At 41.1% G+C, this 18705-nt stretch overlaps 3 protein-coding genes and 2 non-coding genes across 6 annotated transcripts; 1 reads left to right on the top strand and 4 right to left on the bottom strand.

The window, feature by feature from the left end:
* The first annotated feature begins 4124 nt into the window (after positions 1–4124).
* Positions 4125–6699, top strand: best4 (bestrophin 4). The gene is made up of 9 exons (XM_030774709.1): positions 4125–4276; positions 4384–4478; positions 4581–4814; positions 5173–5327; positions 5404–5481; positions 5697–5849; positions 5940–6020; positions 6116–6270; positions 6375–6699. The coding sequence occupies exons 1-9, from the start codon at positions 4125–4127 to the stop codon at positions 6697–6699; spliced, it is 1428 nt and encodes a 475-aa protein (XP_030630569.1).
* A 687-nt stretch (positions 6700–7386) lies between these two features.
* rps8a (ribosomal protein S8a) lies at positions 7387–9940 on the bottom strand. The gene is made up of 6 exons (XM_030775198.1): positions 9889–9940; positions 8947–9053; positions 8597–8696; positions 8163–8338; positions 7730–7859; positions 7387–7546 (listed from the first exon to the last, which is right to left on the bottom strand). The coding sequence occupies exons 1-6, from the start codon at positions 9890–9892 to the stop codon at positions 7437–7439; spliced, it is 627 nt and encodes a 208-aa protein (XP_030631058.1). The 5' UTR covers positions 9893–9940; the 3' UTR covers positions 7387–7436.
* LOC115813452 (small nucleolar RNA SNORD46) lies at positions 8776–8882 on the bottom strand. The gene has a single exon (XR_004025318.1). It is a non-coding gene; the product is annotated as a small nucleolar RNA SNORD46 (small nucleolar RNA).
* LOC115813449 (small nucleolar RNA SNORD55/SNORD39) lies at positions 9126–9197 on the bottom strand. Its single transcript, XR_004025315.1, has one exon. It is a non-coding gene; the product is annotated as a small nucleolar RNA SNORD55/SNORD39 (small nucleolar RNA).
* A 517-nt stretch (positions 9941–10457) lies between the features above and the next one.
* hectd3 (HECT domain containing 3) lies at positions 10458–17860 on the bottom strand. 2 transcript variants are annotated; one of them, XM_030775197.1, is made up of 21 exons: positions 17237–17860; positions 16709–16869; positions 16357–16449; positions 15995–16134; positions 15771–15870; positions 15285–15398; positions 15079–15161; positions 14805–14970; positions 14331–14412; positions 13700–13882; positions 13471–13523; positions 13258–13322; positions 13054–13157; positions 12692–12805; positions 12473–12562; positions 12019–12225; positions 11618–11747; positions 11250–11324; positions 11071–11152; positions 10901–10972; positions 10458–10676 (listed from the first exon to the last, which is right to left on the bottom strand). In XM_030775197.1, exons 1-21 carry the CDS (start codon positions 17585–17587, stop codon positions 10592–10594), a joined length of 2550 nt encoding a protein of 849 aa, XP_030631057.1. In that variant the 5' UTR covers positions 17588–17860; the 3' UTR covers positions 10458–10591. The 2 variants fall into 2 exon arrangements, with proteins under 2 accessions (XP_030631057.1, XP_030631056.1); XM_030775196.1 differs by having other exon boundaries at positions 15771–15892; positions 15999–16134; positions 17237–17859.
* Between the last annotated feature and the right edge of the window lie 845 nt (positions 17861–18705).

The following is an 18705-nucleotide window of genomic DNA, read 5'->3' as shown; positions in this document are numbered from 1 at the left end:
ATGTTGAGGATCACACTTCACAAGACTACAAAATTTGTCATTCAATAAAGTAAAACTAAGACATTCATACATGTCACTGGAAAAGTTCCACAAAACAAGATACGGGTAACTGACAAATTAAAGGATTCATCTTGGTAAATCAAGTCACACAGATGTCATTCCTGAGTTAATTATGCAATTAACGTCCTATAATTTTTAGGGCCACATATGAAAATGCTGGGCAGGATTGCTTTGGCTACTCTGTCTAGAGGAGAGCATATGAGTTATTTTGAATGAGGGTTTATTCTTGGGACATGTTTTACAGGAGATCAAAAACAAAGAATGTTCTACTTGCTTGTGCTTCATAAGATACAGGTAAAGTGCCACCTTTGTTTATGGGGATATTCTGGGGTGCGAGACATGAGAATATGAAGGGAAACTTCATCTACAATCAAGTGTCATCAACTGTGGACAAAAAGGGGATACTCCTCAACTCTGAAGTGTAAACTTTGGTTCATGTTGTAAGGCAACAGACAAACAACTCCTCATCAGTTGAATGCAAGTATCTGGGTGTGAGTGGGCAGTTTAATAAGGAACAGTTCATTAAAAAGAGACTGATATTGTGGTTGGGTTGAAGCGTATAGATCCCTTATTACACAAAAATTGTATGTAATGAATAAAGTGGTGCAAAGAACACAGGTAATGGTCAACAAAACAGTCATGCGGTTGTATAAATCATCCTACACCCTCTTTTCTATAAGCAGACGAGTGTGTGTGTGTGTGTGTGTGTGGCGCCCCCCCACAAAAAAACAACAAAACAAAACAAAAAAACAAGTGTGTTTGTTTCCCACGGCAAAGGGCTTTGGCAGTGCTTTGCTAGTGCGAGGAGCACTTCTGTGGCATGGTTTAGGTCCCAGGTCTCAGCTGCTTAGAGTACAATTTAATATTCAGTAAATACAAAATCTGTACTGAATGATTGCCTTTACCCTGCGGTGAAACAGCACTGTCCTGATGGGAAAGGCCTCTTCCAAAGTGTCAGTTCCCCTATCCACCACGCATGAGTTAACAGAATGGTTTAATGAGTATGTAAATCAGGATGTAAACCATATGCCAACTCTGTCTCAGTCATCAGGTTTCAGCCCAGTTAAACACTTATTGGAGATTCAGGGATGGCACCTTTGACATCGTTTTCCACCACTATGAACATAACACCAAAAGCTCTGGCAAATCCTGGTGGCCCACTGCCCTTATAGACACATCATGCTGGTGTTTCCTTTATTTGGGGAATTATTTGCGTTCCCATGACAAAGTGTTTTGTTGTTGTTGTTGTTGTTTTTATTGTTTAGGTCTTGGGGCGGAGGGCTTATGCGTTTTGAAGAGTGTGTGAGAAATTGTTGTCCTACTTTGGGATCTGTATGCTAGATTTCCAAAGTGTCATTCTTGGATAAGAATAGTGAGGGTGGGACTTTCCTTTACATTCCTTTCTAGTAAGACAATCTAGGAAGTGTAGAGGTGTCCGGTCCATATCAAATCCAGAGGGAATTCCGTGTGAATGTAGGCACAGGCTCTGATTTCTTTGCGCAAATGTGAAATTAACTGTCTGCTCCAGATGTAATCTAAAGAGTAAAATCCACAACAGATTAATGTAATATGTTTAATTTTGGATGGGTTCTCCAGTTTCTGACTATTGCAGTGCCCTCAGAGGGAAAATATTTAGGTAGATAGACAAGATATTGATGAAAAATGTACCTGACTTGTCCCTACCCTGAATATGCGTAATGTACAATACAATGAGTGTCTTAGAGAGACAGAAACATTGTGGCCTTGGTTTGGACTTAAATGACTGGAGAAAAAACAAAATCTGCAAACAATGTTTCGGTTTTCGGTATGTACAGACAAAATTAAAGTGCTCATGCGCCATGATGGAGCTGCTCAGGCACTGTTCTGGGTAAGAATAACTGCATGGATAGCATTCAGAAACTTAGACAGGGACATTGCTGAGTGAAACTGACATTTGCAATGTTTCTAGAATCTCACTCATTAGCCTTTATTAACTTTGTTAGCTCCCAGCGCCCCCTGGTGGCTAAGAACATTAAAACGAAGACAATCATGAATGCTCCTGATGCTGTAGTACAAGGGTTTTCAGCTGGGGGTGAGGGTGTGGGTGTGGTGGGTGTGTGTGTGTGTGTGTGTGTGGGGGGGGGGGGGGGTCATAAAGAATAAAGATATTAACTCATTGTTATTTCAGACTTTAAAAAGTGTACAGAAATGGCTCTGGCTTCAGAATTAAAATGACTATGACTAAATATGTGGTAGAATCTAGTTTAGTTTAAGTGAAATCAAGTGATAAATGTTTAGTCTCTGAATACATCTGAATTTTGGGAAAGATATTATATACTGAATTTTATGATTTGACTTCACCATCATTATCCTCTATATTTTTCAATGTCCACAATATGACTGATAATAAAGGTATGAAATATAAGGGTTATATAATTGTGTATCATTGTCAAAGAAATGTTAGTCTGTTCAGGCTAGAGAACTAGCCTGAAACACTCATGGACATTAAATTGCCAAGATGTGACAATAGAAGATAGTTTCTACCTTTACACTGGTGAATGTAAATAAAAGTCTTCAGTTTGTCAGAGGTCTACTGTTGGAAAAACAAATACATTGGGAAAACTCTCCCTGACTACATAACTGTAAATAATGGCGTCACCGACGCCAATGTCAACTGTGACACTGTCCTTGAATTACTACCATGTTTCAGCTGATAGTGAGGGATGGCAGTTTTAAAGGCCTGGCTGATCATAACTGTCTTCACTAAAATATACCACCATCTCATTTAGAGTTGCATGCACACCACTTGTGCTTTGTTTTCTTCAGAAAGGGAAACATTTTGATCAATGTAAGGTACAGCAATTTAAAAAGACGTGTTTATTTACCATGATTACTTATGAATAAGGCCAACTTATACGATCTGTCTCAGCATAAAACACATGCTATCTCAAAACGCTTTCATTTTTTGCATATTTCTTATCAACACTGTGTCTTCCAGAATAAAATGGATCGTATGCATGGGTTTTACCTCCACTCATCTGCCCCTCATGGCTTGTCACGTGACTTAGAATGTAAAGTGCAAGATGAGGAAACATTGGGAATGTTCTCGGAAGATGTCGTACTTTTGTCATAATTCACAGGTGAATGTTTGACCATGCAATGGCAGGTATGGTCCAAAAAGATTTATACATTGGTTATATAAACCTTTCTGTAGAATCTTAACAAAAAGCAGAAGTTGAAATGATTGGAGGACAGGCTTTAGAGATGTGCTCTTGGGCCAACACAGGTGACAGTAATTTTTAATGCAAAGCAGTTTGAACTGTAGGACTGCTACAGAACTCCATTCGGTGTAAAAAATCTTCACTCGGAAAACAATGAACTATCCTACACTTTCATGGCCACTTAGAGTCCTAATGAACGACATGTCATTTTCCTTAGGATCCTTACATATATGAATTGTTTGGGTAAAATTGTGACCTAAAACAGTGGCATGAACGTTGAAGGGAACGTTTTAAAGATAAAGACATACTTTATTAAAATAAGGTACAAACTAAATTGGCGTTATACAGGTTTAACATTAGAATCATTCATAAGTGCACCTGTTTCCACTTAATACGCTGCAAAAAAGAAAGACCATATAGTACATCTACTATATGAAACTGTGTTCCCAGACAATAAATCAGACAATGGATAGATTATGGCTGCCTAAAGTATAAAAGGAGAAGTGAGATATGAGTTACCTCTCTCAGAGCGGATGGATGAGCAGGGTTAACAGGTAAGATGGACTCTACTGCTGAGATTTTTTTAAAGACTTAAACTTTCAGTCCAGTGTCAGATTTTTGTGTCTGCTGTTTACTTGACAGTTTGAATTTCGAGGACAGCAGTTTGACTACAACATTACAGGACAAGTTGCAATAATATATATATATATTATTGCATATATATATATTGTAACTTGTCCTGTAATGTTGCAGTCAAGTTGCTATGTTAACTGTGTTTCATGGTATCATAAGCTAAGCTATCTTGTGGGGTTTTATCCTACAGGCATTTTTGCTTCTTTCACCTCAGATTTCTTTTTTTGCAAGATGACCATCTCATACACTTTGGAGGTGGCAAATGCCAGGTTTGCCGGATTCTCCAAGCTGCTTTTCAGATGGAAGGGAAGCATATACAAGTTACTCTACAAAGAATTTTTAGTCTTCTGTGGACTCTACAGCTTTTTCAGTGTCATTTACAGGTACAGCAATGCCACCCTCACTGTCTAATTTCACATTTTGAAACTAAACTATTCATTATGCAAATTAATCTAAAATTTGGGATCTCTCAACATGTTCAATATAACAGGTGTGCCCTGAGTCCAAAACAAAGAACATTGTTTGAACAAACAGCCATATATTGTGACAAGTTTGCAAATCTCATCCCCATGTCTTTTGTACTTGGTAAGTTATCAAAGTGAAACTAGTTAAACGACAGGTGATCATGAGAGTTTTATATTAAATGCTCCAGAGATACAAATTAAGACCCATCGTGTCTTTCTCCAGGATTCTATGTCACCCTCGCATTTAATCGTTGGTGGGGTCAGTACACCAGTTTCCCACTTCCAGACAACTTGATGATGGTTGTATCTGGAAATGTGCATGGGGCAGATGAGAGAGGACGGCTACTGAGACGCACTTTGATGAGATACGCCAACCTGTCCTCAGTCCTCATCCTCCGCTCTATCAGCACGCGCGTACGTAAACGATTCCCAACGCTCGAGCACATAGTGGAGGCAGGTAAGATCCTCATGTATTAAACAGAGAGAGAGAGAGAGAAAATGCCTGAATGTGGTTGGCGTTATGACACTTCTATAAGTTCTCACTTGAAGTAATGGTGACCAAAAATCATTTAATTCTCTGGTTTTGTTGTTTCGTTTGGGAAAAATGAGCAGGCATTTATTCTACACCCTATCTCATTGCTCCTTATCTAAAAATGCTGTCTACAAATAACAGTCCTCATTACAACTATTAGTGAATCTGACTTATCACGTGACCCAGAACGGTACTGTTTGGATAAGTTCCTTGTGCTGGCATAATACCTGGCTGGTGGGAAAGCTTATTCCAAAGTTTAACAAAGCTGCATTTTTGCGCGCAGGATTTATGACCAAAGAGGAGATGGAACTCCTGGATCATTTGTATTCTGATTTCAACAAGTACTGGATGCCGCTAACCTGGTTCTCAAACTTGGCCTCACAAGCTCGGGAGGAGGGACGAGTGAAGGATGACATAGCCCTGAGGCTGCTTATGGACGTGAGTACGTTTGAACCTGTTACAGATACTTATACAAGACTGGAATTCTGGGTTCCTTACTCTGTCTGTTTATCAGGAGCTGAACAACTACAGAGCCAAGTGCAGCATGTTATTCCACTATGACTGGATCAGCATTCCACTTGTTTACACTCAGGTAAAAAAAAAAAACCAAAACATAGGTGTGAAACTTGATCAAGACAGTATGTGCAACTGATATTTTATAGCCTACCTGTTATATAAGTTCTATTTATATTTATGACCCTGTATTACATATGAGGGGAAAAAAACAATGGCCATCCATTCCTGTCCAGCTGATTTTGACACTGCAATATTTCACTCATTACGCAGTTGATTTTTATTTGTGTGTAGGTGGTCACATTGGCTGTGTACTCCTTCTTTACGTTCTGTCTGATTGGACGACAGTTTCTGGATCCGACTAAAGGTCATAAGGATCACACTGTAGATCTGTATGTCCCCATTTTCACCCTGCTCCAGTTTTTCTTCTATGCTGGATGGCTTAAGGTATGGTGTAAAGTATAGCACCACATTATCCACAACCAAACACAACATTTTTTAGAGGATGAACAAGTGTCCTGTGTCATGTTTGTCCAGGTAGGGGAATTAATTATAAATCCATTTGGAGAGGATGATGATGACTTTGAAACCAACCAGCTCATTGATCGGAACATACAGGTCCGTGCATTTGCAACACGTCTGACCTTTTTCATTTTACAAACAACATTTAGTACTTCAATTTCAGCACCTATAATGACATATGCTTTCAAAAGGTCTCCATGCTGGCAGTGGACGATATGCATCAGAACCTTCCCACCATAGAGAAGGACAAGTATTGGGTGGAAAAGAGTTTCATTTTACCTTATACCACAGCCACTATGGATGAGACTCTAAAGCCTGCCTACATGGGTTCCACTTATGACATGAGGTAATAAGCCCACATGAATCCTCAAATCATACAAATTTAAAAAAGAGATAAAACTGCAGCAAATTATAAACCGTATATCATTGGCTGTATGGCTCTTTTTTAAGGCTCATTGGAGATGGGACAGAGGACACAAGTTCAGGTACACAGGGTCTGGGTCGCTACCTGCCTGTTAGCGTTTGGCCACCTGCAAAACGCGTCAAACAAAAACCCAAGGGCAGGGTCGTGCGATTACTGAGTCGCTCTAAACGACGTTCAAAATCTAAGTGTGTGCAGTCTGAGGTCATGAAAGAAAAAATCCCAGAGGAAAAGATTTTGAACATCTCCAAGCCACAGCTTGAGAAGAAGGATGAAGAGCTCTCCCAGGAGAAACCTGAGATCACCGTGACTGTGGACCACGTGGATGAGGATGAGCAGTCACTCGTGGAATAACGTGTGTCTTAAGTGCTGAAATGTAAGGCTTACTGCAGCTTCTTGTTTGTACTGACATGTGCATTATTAGAATGGGCTGTCTTGGACAAACTTAGGTCTTGTTTCACTGATCAGTCATATTGATGCAATGTTAACTAAATTGTTTAAATATTAGTTGATTTTAATCATTTACATTAATAGAAATGTATTTCAAACTTGAAAGATGTACAGATGAACTGAATAAGCTCTGTAAATAAATTCCAGGACCTTGTGCACTATTTGAAGGATTTTTTTGTCTACCAAATTCTCAAACGCTGCAGTTCTCTCAGCTTCTTACAGACATGTTTCCTTAATTGTACTACCATAAGATTATCACAGCGCAATGGCATAAACACCAGAGCATTTAATGGAATCAAATTTGAATAGTTTTAAGTCTGTCTTACAGTTTAACTGGAGTTACATAGTGGAAAACCATGGTCTGAGTACTGAAGAACCTTTTTTAGCCCTCCCCCCTGACCAGGGTACACAGGCTAAAACGAAGAGAAGTACCAGTCTGTTTGTCATCACATACGCAAAAAGCAACCAAGAACAGAATGACAATGCGAATGTCCTCATCCTGAAAAATACAGTTTATCACAGCCAATCACAGTGTTCATTTCCACTTTCAAAAAGAGAGACACACACAAAAAAAGACTGACAATATGCAGATTGGGGGGCTTTCTTCTTTAATGATCGTAGTATCAAACAGAGCTGTACATTTATTTGCCTTTCTTGGCCTTAATCTTCCTCAGGTAGAACTCCAGTTCTTTACCCTCCAGGATGTAGCCATCAGCCCTTCCACACTGGCCAGGTTTTGAGGCAATGCAAGCTGAAATAAGGATAATGATTATGAAAACTTGTGCATATTAGCAAATTTAGAGTTGCAGCTGCTAGAACTGCATCAGAAAATACAAAGTTCATCGCTGAACGATCAGTAGCAGAACTGGATAAGATTTCATCATGTTACCTTGGCTTTACTAAGATCACACTCAAAAAAGCTATATTCACTCACCAAGCAGTTTGCCCTGCAGGAACTGGTCTTCCAACAGGGGGCTGATCTTGCTGTTCTTTCTGCGTTCATCAAATTTCTTCTGGATCTTCTTCGACCTTTTCTTGTTGAGGATTTCCTCCTCCTCAGGGGTCTGGATTAACAGTTAAAATATTTTCAGCTCAGAAGGGCCCGCTTGATTTAAACGAGTGCTGACCTACAAGCAATTCTAGAGAATATCTCTAATCCAACAGCAACAAGAGAATATCTATAATCCAACAGCCTCTTGGGCCCATTCATGTGAGCCACCAAACATGCAAATTCCTCCTGAAGTCCTCCCCTTAGTTTACGGATGTTTCAGTGACCCTTAGTGGCAAAGCACATGGCACAAAAAACTCATAGATAGTAAGTTGGATGCGAACAGTAGACTTCTGACTTCATGTACAGATCAACGTACCAGTTTAGCTCCCTTCTTGCGTCCGAGGGGAGTTGCATAGTGAGACTCGTACCACTGCCTGTAGGGAGTGCTGTCAACGAGGACTATGCAGTTCTTCACCAAGGTCTTGGTTCTCACCAGCTCGTTGTTGGAGGCGTTGTACACCACATCAATGATCCTAGTCTTGCGAGTGCAGCCTGTATTTATACACACAAAACAGTTATTAACAAACAGAAAAAACAATAAAAAGTTAACATTCATCTCAACAAGACTGAAAGGTGTTTATTTCATGGAATGGTCCATGAAGCATCCATTTTAATGTGTTTGTCCTTCTCAGAGTTGGAATAAATCCATCACAGCAATTCAGCAGCAGAACTGGTTAAATTATCCTCATTGAAAGACTGCAGCATGTGACCTCAACAAAGATGATAACCATGTGCAATGAAACAACTTACACTCTGAGCCCCATGAGAAATTGCCAACATCCAATCTGAGGGCACGGTATTTCTTGTTCCCACCACGGACTCTCACTGTGTGGATGCGGCGAGCTCCGATCTAGAAAGAGAGTCGATCTTTTACTACTGGTAATTCACTCATACGTCTTCTGTAACACTAATTACTACATATGCACAGCAATGTGTCAGTGTAACTATGACTGATCCCAACATTGGAAGGCTCATGGTTTTGACCAAAACGGCCAAAAAGAGACCAACCTAAGGACGTACTTTCATCACCCACAGTGCTACCAATCTACTCTTCAGAAACTCAATGCGTGCATCATTACACGTGGTTGACAGTTTATTACCTTGGTATTTGCGGCAGGACGCCCGAGCTCATATTTCCTCTTTTTGTGGACGGGCTTGCGTTTACCGCCGGTCTTGCGGCGTTTATGCCAATTGTCCCTTGAGATACCTGTGGAAAATAAAACGTTAAGTCTTCAGGTTTCTGATCACAACACGGCATGCGCTACTTCCCTAGCACGCGTGAGTGTTCAGTTCTCCAAGGTGATTCTCCGCATAAGAAAATCAGATTCCGCAAAAGGTATCATCATACACACTCATGCGCTTCAATTTTGTCATTAATTCAAACTTTAACTATTTCAATATTTTCCAATCGATGACTTGTTAACTATCGCCAGTCGAGAAGGCCCTTAGACGGCTAACCAGTTAGCATTGAGATGAATATCCCACAAGTTGCCGTTACTTCAGTGACCATTCGCATTGAAACAATTATAATATATCAACATGTAGTGCTTTAACATGAGGACTATACCTTCAGAGTGACAAAGGTGCACATATACAACTATTGAGACGCCTTACTGCGAACCATCCCTTAACTAGCTACCTTCACTTCACAGCCTTGCTACGTATTGTTAGCACGGTCACATATCCCGAGCTGATCTGACTTCATTTTCAAACACAATTCTACACTGCAAAACGCAGAGCTTTCTCTAAACTTCACAAATACATTCTCCGGTGCACTGACTATGCTATTCCATCCCGCATAATGCAATCTACAGCTGGAGTCTTGTACCCCGTGCGCGCAGCCATCTTGAGACATGTCAGCAGTCACTTTTCGAAGTCTGTTCACGAAAATAACATAATCCCGGTGTAATTCCGCAATATACATCAAAGATGGTTGGTTTCTTATAATATCTAATAATAACCTAATCATTCAGAATAAATTTCCTCTTTGAAGCATTAGATGAGAATGGATTCTCTCTTCAGTGGTTAGCGAAAACACATACCCATTCTCAGGCGCCGGCTAGGAAAGAGGAATCGCAAAGGCTCATGGGCAAGTTTCAAGTAACATTATATCGCGAGAAGAAACGAGATATTGCTGTGTCGACCTCGTCTCAGGTTGTCTCCCTTGAAAAACACACGGCCACCGTCCACTGTATGACAATGGAGTGACAGAGCACTGAAATCGTCTTCTTCCTTTTTTTTTTTGGTTAAACTTTTTTTTAGCATGTTTAAGGTACTTTGAGGAGACAGGTCTCCTTTAGTAAAGTACACAATTTCCAGGGTTTCAGAAGCTAAAAATGAACCTTTTTAATTTTATGAAATAAGTGTGGACAGCAGAAAAAATCCCTCTTGGAGTCAAATGCACTGTGGACATCTTAAGGTTGTATAATTAAGGAAATTTACGTTACTGTAAGCAGCTGAGAAATATGCTACCGTACATGTTACTTTAACATGTTTATAAAATATTAATATCTCCTCTCTAATCACTCTGTCTTGTGACGCTGAAAACAACTAGTTTCCAATACCAACATATGGAAATAAATGTGGTGCATAGAAAATGGAGACCAATGAATCCTTTTTAATGTGTTTTTATTCTGTACAGTCGTGATTGGCAAATATGTGGATATGGTCATTTACTTGGTTATGGCTACAGCTAGTGATGCAAAAACCCTGGTGTGTAAAACTTGTAAACATGGTGAGGACAGGTCACTCTTCCCAAGGGCTCATATCCGTGTCAATGGCCACACAGTTGTATGCAGCATAGCGTAGCTTCTCCTCGCACACTTTAGCACTGTCAAAAACATATGCATATGTAAGCACTGATTGTTGTCATTAGGGCATTTCAGCATATTTTCAAATCTAACACTTTTGGACACCGTGTGAATATTCATTCCCCTGGTCTAGTGAAACAGTGGCGAAATATTAACCCTTACTCAATCTATGTTATTGATATGAACATTAACGTAAACAAAATTCCTCCAGTGCACAGCACCGTTTTTTTTTTTTTAGTCTCACCTTGGGTAGTTGGGCAGATAAAGGGTACTGGAGCAAGTAGAGGACTGTGGGAGTGCATCTGTGGTTTCAGACCTTGCCAAAAGATCAAGACAAAAGGTGTTTATAAAGGAAAGGGTATGAGAACTTATGGTCATGTCCAGTCTAGATAAAGGCCGGCGCTTAGGGCTTACCCTTGTTTGTCTGGGAAGATGTAGATTGGAGCAGGAAGACGACTTCTACCAGTCACGAACCTGAGGAACCTGCTGCGGTCCTCTGGTGAGTGAGAACAAATGCATACCGGAGCAAAGTCAGATATATATATGCAAATGAATATCTCGCACACAGCAGAGGGACATGTGAGTCAACTAACCATTGGTGAAGTTCATCAAGGCTTCCCACAAGTATTGCACTCGAACATCTGTTTGCTCCAGATCCTCGTAGCGAGCTGAGGGGTATAAATAAATAAACAATAATTATTCCATGGACACGAAGAAAGTAAAAGACAAAACTGAAAGGATGGGAAATTGAACAGGAAACGGGAAGCCAATTGAGCATCTGATTCTCATTGTGTAGAGGATAATCATCCTTGGCACTGGAAAAACCGAGTCAGGCAAACAACGAAGGTTAAATTGAACGCTGCCACCCACAGTTCATGCAGCTGTTGAGACAGCTGTGATGATGAATTATAAATGTCAGTTTTTTTGGCTCAAAAGCTCATAGGAGGAGAAGTGGACTCACTGAGGCGTTTAAGAGCCTCCACAGTGATCTCCGGGTCTCCGCACACTTTCTTCTCCACCTCCTGCCAGGTCAGGAGATCCAGCACAGCCTGAGGTACCACCTTCATCAGCCCTGCCTGCATGGCTGCAATCTACAGCGCATTAACAAAATCAGCATTCATAATACCAAACCAGGAGGACACGGTGAATAGGAATAACGATGAAAGATCTCTGTACGGAAGTCTTCAGACATACGTGCAGCATACAAAATACATTTCAGTATTAAACTTCATCATCTTGGTGTGATATGCTTGCACACTACATACTTCCTCCCCTGTAAGGCCTGAAAATCTAGTCTTTATAACTATCATCAGGATACCATTCATAAAGAAGACACTCACAGATATGACAGTGTGACTGTACCTGTTCTCGGCTCTCCTCCAGTCTGGCTTTCTTGACCAAGCGGATAAACTCCATTCTGTCTTCATAGCGTACCACTACTGAACTGCCTCCAGGGATCAGGTCTACAAGGCTGCCATCACTCAGCAGCGTGGTGTAGACCAACTCTTCCCCAAATTTAAAGTCAAATGTGTCCTTATCCATGTGCTCCATGGCCTCCAACTGCTTCACCTGCAAGAGCATATCGAACAGGTTTCCCAAACCGACTCTACTGCCAAATGAAGAGATTACTAAAACCTCAAAAACAACAACACAGTAATCATTTTATTTATGTACTGTATGAAATTACCTTTGATAACTAAGACCCACCCAGAGCCCACTTGATTAAGTATCTATCCTTTTCAGTACAGAGTTGAGAACACACTCTATGTAAATCAATGACTGTGCTCATGCTGTTTGCTTTTAGGATGCTGTTTACCAAAACAGAGTCCACTGCAGGGAAGTCTTTGCTCCAGCTGACTGCTTCTCCAGTGAGCTGTTTCCATACCATCCCTGGCAGAGCCAGTACCTGCAGCAGACAGACAAACAAACACAGATGAAATCAGTGACAGACCCAAATACATAAACTCTAAAAATACCAGATGGGGTAAGACCGCAAATGTACAAACAGCACAGGCATGTTTCTGAATTCACAAACCAGAAAGTCCTTCCCGCGGAGAGCGGCTCCCATAAGTTGTCCTATCCACTCAAACTTGTGGAACTCTCGACATGAAGGGTTCGGCACGTAGAAATCTCTTGCCTCTCCAGTTCCCTGTGAAAAACAGAGCCACTGAGATTATGAAGATTTAAAGACAAATTATGCCCATTTTCAGGATAAGCGGGGGAAAAAAAATATACCTAACGAATACCAGCACCCAACACAATGTACATGTACAAATAAGCACAAACTGCTCAGCTGAATGCAACCGTTACACCAGAGGACAATATAAATGTGACCCATTATGACATGTATTGACATGAGGTGAATGAGGAACATGGCTGTGAGTGGGAGAGGGATACCTGGTTGGAGGTTCGAGTAAAGAACGGTAGAGGCATGGGGCACTCAGCAGAGCTGGGACAAAGCTCCTCAGACATGTCGGCCAGACTATCCCTGAAACCACCTCCTATGTGAGGGAAAAAGTAACAGAAGGACTCATTAGTACTAAAGGACAACCTTGTGTACTTGCATCCTCTGTGGGCTGGGGTGGCTATTTTAAGTGTTACCTTGGTCAATGATTCCTTCTGCAATGAATTTACATTCCCACCACTGGTCATACCGTGCAGGCCATCTAAACAGAGAGAACAAAACATGCTGAAAGACATGAGGTAGCGCAACCAATTTTATGACTCTCTGTATCAGTTTAGAGCTGACTTCCATGTTGAATTGAAAACTCTTCAATGATTCAACTGTTGTGACAAGAGAAGAGAGGCGAGTACCTGTAATCTAATGTTTTCTCATATTTATCGGACGGCTTGAGACCCTCGTACACCTGATGGAGAAAACACAACATAGACACTCGCTCTAAAAAATTACAGACAGACTCCTAACTGATGTCATATGACTGTTCTGTGCGATACAATATATGACTGGTTGAATGCTAAATATATTCCTCATACTGAGAATATGAAGCTGTCCTGATGGACCAGCTGTAAGAGGGAACCCTACCTGAGTGAATACTGCGTTTTTGCAGCTGGGGTCCAGAGTAGGGTTGTCCCGGTGCTCCATGGCCAGGCGGCGGTTGATGTACAGGCGGGGCATGAAGTTGGGTTTTCTGGTCTCTGAGTCCTTCAGGCACTGAGTGATGAGGGCAGAACGGCGCTTGGACAGCAGCAGGAACTGTTTTATACTCTAGGTGGCAGCATATAGAGTGTGTGAGCACAAAACAGCAGAATCAACTGCTAAACACAACACAAGCACAACATCCTGAACTCTTATCTGAGGTGATTTTAATGACTTCCACAGAGGCTCAACCATCATAAATTCATGACTGTCGTCATATTTCGTAAAATTACCTATCATAATCTCAAACCTAAAATGAACATTTTTAAATCACTTTGCACAATTTTCAGCACTGGGTTCACGGCTTCAGGTAACACAGTCAGCAGAAAGGAAAGCACCATGGTCATCATTACATAAGCTGTCACTAGATAGGCTGAAAGTCAAATCTCTACTAGGACAGCCAGATGACCACCCGGACTTCAAAACCCAAGAACTCCAACGCAACGAACAAGATAAGCTCCAATAGCAAGAAACAGGTACTAGATCAACGACTGGAATGTTTACTCAAATGACTCACTTTGATCTGGTTGAAGGTTCCAAGGCTGTGATCCCAAGCTGGCACCAAGTGAGGCAACAGACTGTCCAGAAGTGTAATAAACCTGAAGACAGAGAAAAGACATGTGAGACTGAATATCACATTCACACACTACTGAAAAAGACAATTATGCAACATTTTATCACTACAGACTAGTTTACTGTTTAAAGAAGCTACCATGAGTGAATTCAAATTTCATTGGGCTTCTTTAATAGATCCTCTGATCCAAGTAGACAAAGAGTAATGTAAGAAAACAACACAATGAGAGCACATTTTTAATAAAGAACTACCTGTAAAATCTACAGCATGGCATTTTGTACTAATTGAAATGCAGTGGTCTGACACTAAATAGAAAATGGCAATAGAGGATGACAGGATGAATGGAACTAGAAGATGACTGGAGTCAGTAGTAGTGACACTGAACTTTTCACAATGCGACTTAAAGCAGGTTCCTACCTCTGGATAACCAGGGCACGACGATAGAGGACGTCAGGGGGAGTGCCCTCCAGACGAGGATAACGCACCAGGTTGGGTGACTGGAACACATCGGCGTTCAGGCCGAGGTCTCGCTCGCAGGAAGACTTAATCTTCAAGCCGCGGATCCGTACGTCAATGCCCTCGTCTACCAGTGCGTAACAACATAAATGAATGAGATGACCATCTGATCTCTAGTCTCGCTCTATGACATGCGGGTCGTCATTATTTTTGGACCAGTTTACCTCAGTCTTACCTCTACACTCCTCAATCCTGATCTCAATGACTGGCAGGTGAGTGGTCATGTCTTCTAGGACGCACACTTCCCCAATTAGATTGCTGTGGAAAGTGGACATATAGATATGTCATAGATGTAATAATATTTCAGTAATCATCTCTAGAGTTACTACATGTATCGATTCAGCTTTTCTTGTTAGTTTACAAATTCCTCTCAGTACTCACTCATCTATGGTGACATCACTGTACTTCTTCAGGTTATCTCCTTCTCCACCGTACACTGTCACCCTTTTAGGCATGTAGTTGTCATCAGTTGAGTCCACCGTTAAAATCAGTTTGCTGTAGAAGGGAGAAAAATCGGGTGAATGAAAAAGAGCCTGAAGCGCAATACCAGGATAAATAAACAAGCAAAAACAAAACAGTCTCGCAATCGACAATCCACCACTTGACAATACAATGCTTGTTGTAGGGTCACAGAGGATTTAGTTACTGACTAACAGACTAAATAATTATTTATCCCTTCTCTAGTACACAGCTCTGCTATGACAGCGGAGACATGCTAGGCCAAGACACGACACAGTAAATCTTAACAGAGGATTTAGAGTCTACTTCGAGAGTCTGACTGAGACATCTCTGACCTTCTCAAAACTGGAAAGACCAAAGGCATACCTTGAAATATAATAAAATAGTTCCAAATACTGTTGTACTTACTTGACAACAGTGCCTCTCTTCATATGCAGACGGATCCAGTGCTGGCCTTGCATCCCGTCACTTTCCCAATATGTCTCTGTGTCTCCGTCGGTCAAGCAACCTGCACCACCGCTAGGGTCCTCCTTCAAACACAAAAAGCTCTCCTTAGGGCTCCTCTTTTATATGGAATCCTTTATTTCACATTTAATCGCTGAGTTTTTGAACATGAAAATGTGATATTACACTCACAGAGCATGAGGACACATCGATGCTTGTCACACACTGCTTGACGCTTCCGAGATTCTCATCCTCTTTCCCGATGTGGTCGTAGAAGTAATGAACAAGATCCTCATCACATTCAAAAGTCCATGTTGGGGGAACATATCTGCCAGACAGAAAAAATGAAGAGAAAAAAATACCTATATGACATCATTTGATCTCCGTATGCTTAGAGCATACGTGAATTTTTAACACCCGAGACACCCAAATTATGAGGGGGGAAAAAAAACACCAGGCAAAAGAAAACATGTCTGTGTGCAAGTGATTTTCCCAAGACCCCCCCCCCCCTTTTTCATTCTACTGGACGTTTGAGGTTAGTCCCACCCACCGGAGCTTCTGGACGGCCGCCTCATCTCGCTCTGCAATTTTAGGTTTGGTGCCCATATGCAAAGCGTTTTCCACATCCACAACCTGCTCCCATCTATATGGAAAACAGGAGAGTTACAACATATTCAAACTGATTTATGTCATTAGGGTTTCTTTAGGAAAATCACAAAGTGCAAAAATCTGAGAAGTATCAGTGCAAGCTCAAGTTAAATTAGTGATATGAAATGCTGAGTATTTTCTAGGGACAGAACATTTACTATTCAGTAATCCTTGCTGTTATACAGTAACGAGCAAGTCATGAATTTAAAGAGTAATAAAGTTAACAACTTTGGAGGGAAGCAGTAAGGACATACCTGTTGCAAGGTTTGTGATCATAGCCAAAAAGCTGCTGTTGCCTGCTCACGGTTTCAGGGGATTCGACAGGCACAAGTCTGTCTCCCCCTTCTGTGTGTTTGCATACCAGAATCCAGCCCTCCTCCACTTCCAAACCACTGCGATGCTCCTCCAGCTGCTCCTACAAAGGGACCAGCAAGAGTAGAAACAGACCAGGCAAGGAAAAGAGAGATAGGAAAAATGTAAAGTCAATAGAGGGTTTTGTCATCAGAACAAGAGTGCCAACCCAGACTTTAGGCTTGTTAAGCAAGCAGATAGTAACAAAATCATTATACACCATACTTACAACAAGTAGTGCACAGAACACAGCAAAACCTGTATTACTATTCAAACCACACTTAAGTCCAAGAAAACAATTCCAGAGGCCGTGGCGTGATGACAGAGCAGGAAGTCCAAAGTCTCCAACCCAATCAAAATCGACACTGATCTTCCATACGACACCACTTGCAAGTGAAATAACGATGTTTGTTGACATCTCAGGATTTTACCTTGTTTATTTTGACCCAAAGGCCATGACTGTTACAGTACTCCTCCCCCGTAGTTCGTATGCACGTCCCTTTCTTTGGCTCGATGTTACACTTGCATAATTTCTTGCTGTGCGGGGCTTGATATGGGCTCTCCCAAACTGAAACCACTGTCTTTCCAGATGAGTTAGTAGTTGTTGAAGCAGACGACGAAGCAGAGGTTGATGACGAATCTTTGCAGATCTTATAGCACACCTCCTTTGGAACATAACATAAACTTTCTGGTAGAGGTTCACTCTTCCTAAAACATTCAATACACTTGTTAAGAAACCGAATCCTCCCAAGTAGGATGTGAGGGTTGTCGCCTGGAGACATTTCTTTCACGTTTTCGTTACCTAGCTAAAATTTAGCAAGCAGAATCGGTTTGTCAACACAGAGTTGTTCAGCCGTCACCAACCATTACAGTTTCGGTGTGGTTCCCTTTGTTTTCCGTGTCGTTCGTTTGCCAAGCTCCAATGGAAACAAAATATACAACACAAAGCTAGCTGCTGCTTGGCATTGTAGACAAACTAGATCATTCTCACGCGACGATTGCATTAGCCTGTCGGGTGCTAGTTCCCATTGCTAACTACTTAGCTGTCGAATCATGACACTACCGGTCTAAAGGGCGTTCCGCCCATGTGTTCTGCCTGTACACTGAATGTATTTCCCCATTTGTCTAAAGACTTACGTAGCTTTGGTTTCCGCCTTAATTTCCGCCTTAAACTTTATTTCTAACTCGAAGAATGTTGCAATTTTGATCTCCTCTATTTATTAGGCCATGTATAGTGTTTGTTATTTTTGATGGCATCTTGTAAGGAGCCTGACAAACTGTTATCTCTGCGTTACAGTGCTGTGTGTTTAGTTCGTTCATTTTATGCGTATATTCATTTTATAGCAATGAATTAATATGAAATTACTAAATTTTGGGTTTGCTCATAAATGCATATATCTGTTTATTTATACATGTATTTATTCCTAATTATGTCAAATTTGGTGCTCCATGTCAATTCCACAATTTTTCCGGGAAAACGTCCTGTTCCTGATCAGTGTTTCCGTTGGAGCCATTCGTAGAAAATTCCTTTTGCAGTGATATAACCACTGAATGTAATTTATAACTGAAAGCTGTTAAGTCCCCTGAGCCTTATTTGTCTGCAAGAAAACGCTGTAGGCAAAATATTCCAACAGGCTAACGTGCTATATGGTGAAATGTTTGGATGGCGGTTCTTGATCATCCCTCGTCAGCATGTCTGCGTTGTTTTGCCCGTTTAGCCAGCTGCATCTTCACAGAATTCCACAGAATTTTTCAGCTGGAGAGATTGTAAGGAAATAGATGCTCAACAAGTACACATGTACTGTTGACCATCTTCCTGATTTTATTGAGTAAAGGTCGATCACTGATTACATTTTGAGAGTTTCCAGAAATTTATCTATTTTTGTGATCCTATGCCTTG

Source organism: Chanos chanos, chromosome 5 (assembly GCF_902362185.1).
Source record: "Chanos chanos chromosome 5, fChaCha1.1, whole genome shotgun sequence".
In the NCBI taxonomy this organism is placed as follows: Eukaryota; Metazoa; Chordata; class Actinopteri; order Gonorynchiformes; family Chanidae; genus Chanos; species Chanos chanos.
The sequence above is the reverse complement of the archived record's forward strand: the minus strand, read 5'-3'. Positions and strand labels throughout refer to the sequence as shown.

Coding starts and splice junctions, on each gene's coding strand:
- best4 (XM_030774709.1), top strand. CDS start 4,125: ATGACCATCTCATACACTTTGGAGGTGGCAAATGCCAGGTTTGCCGGA. Junction 4,815..5,172: donor CGAGCACATAGTGGAGGCAG/GTAAGATCCTCA, acceptor TTTTGCGCGCAG/GATTTATGACCAAAGAGGAG. Junction 5,850..5,939: donor TCTATGCTGGATGGCTTAAG/GTATGGTGTAAA, acceptor ATGTTTGTCCAG/GTAGGGGAATTAATTATAAA.
- rps8a (XM_030775198.1), bottom strand. Junction 7,860..8,162: donor GCAAGAAGGGAGCTAAACTG/GTACGTTGATCT, acceptor CTGTTAATCCAG/ACCCCTGAGGAGGAGGAAAT. Junction 7,547..7,729: donor CCTGCAGGGCAAACTGCTTG/GTGAGTGAATAT, acceptor TCCTTATTTCAG/CTTGCATTGCCTCAAAACCT.
- hectd3 (XM_030775196.1), bottom strand. CDS start 17,587: ATGTCTCCAGGCGACAACCCTCACATCCTACTTGGGAGGATTCGGTTT. Junction 13,158..13,257: donor AGAAGGAATCATTGACCAAG/GTAACACTTAAA, acceptor TCCCTCACATAG/GAGGTGGTTTCAGGGATAGT. Junction 11,325..11,617: donor GGAGGCTCTTAAACGCCTCA/GTGAGTCCACTT, acceptor TATACCCCTCAG/CTCGCTACGAGGATCTGGAG.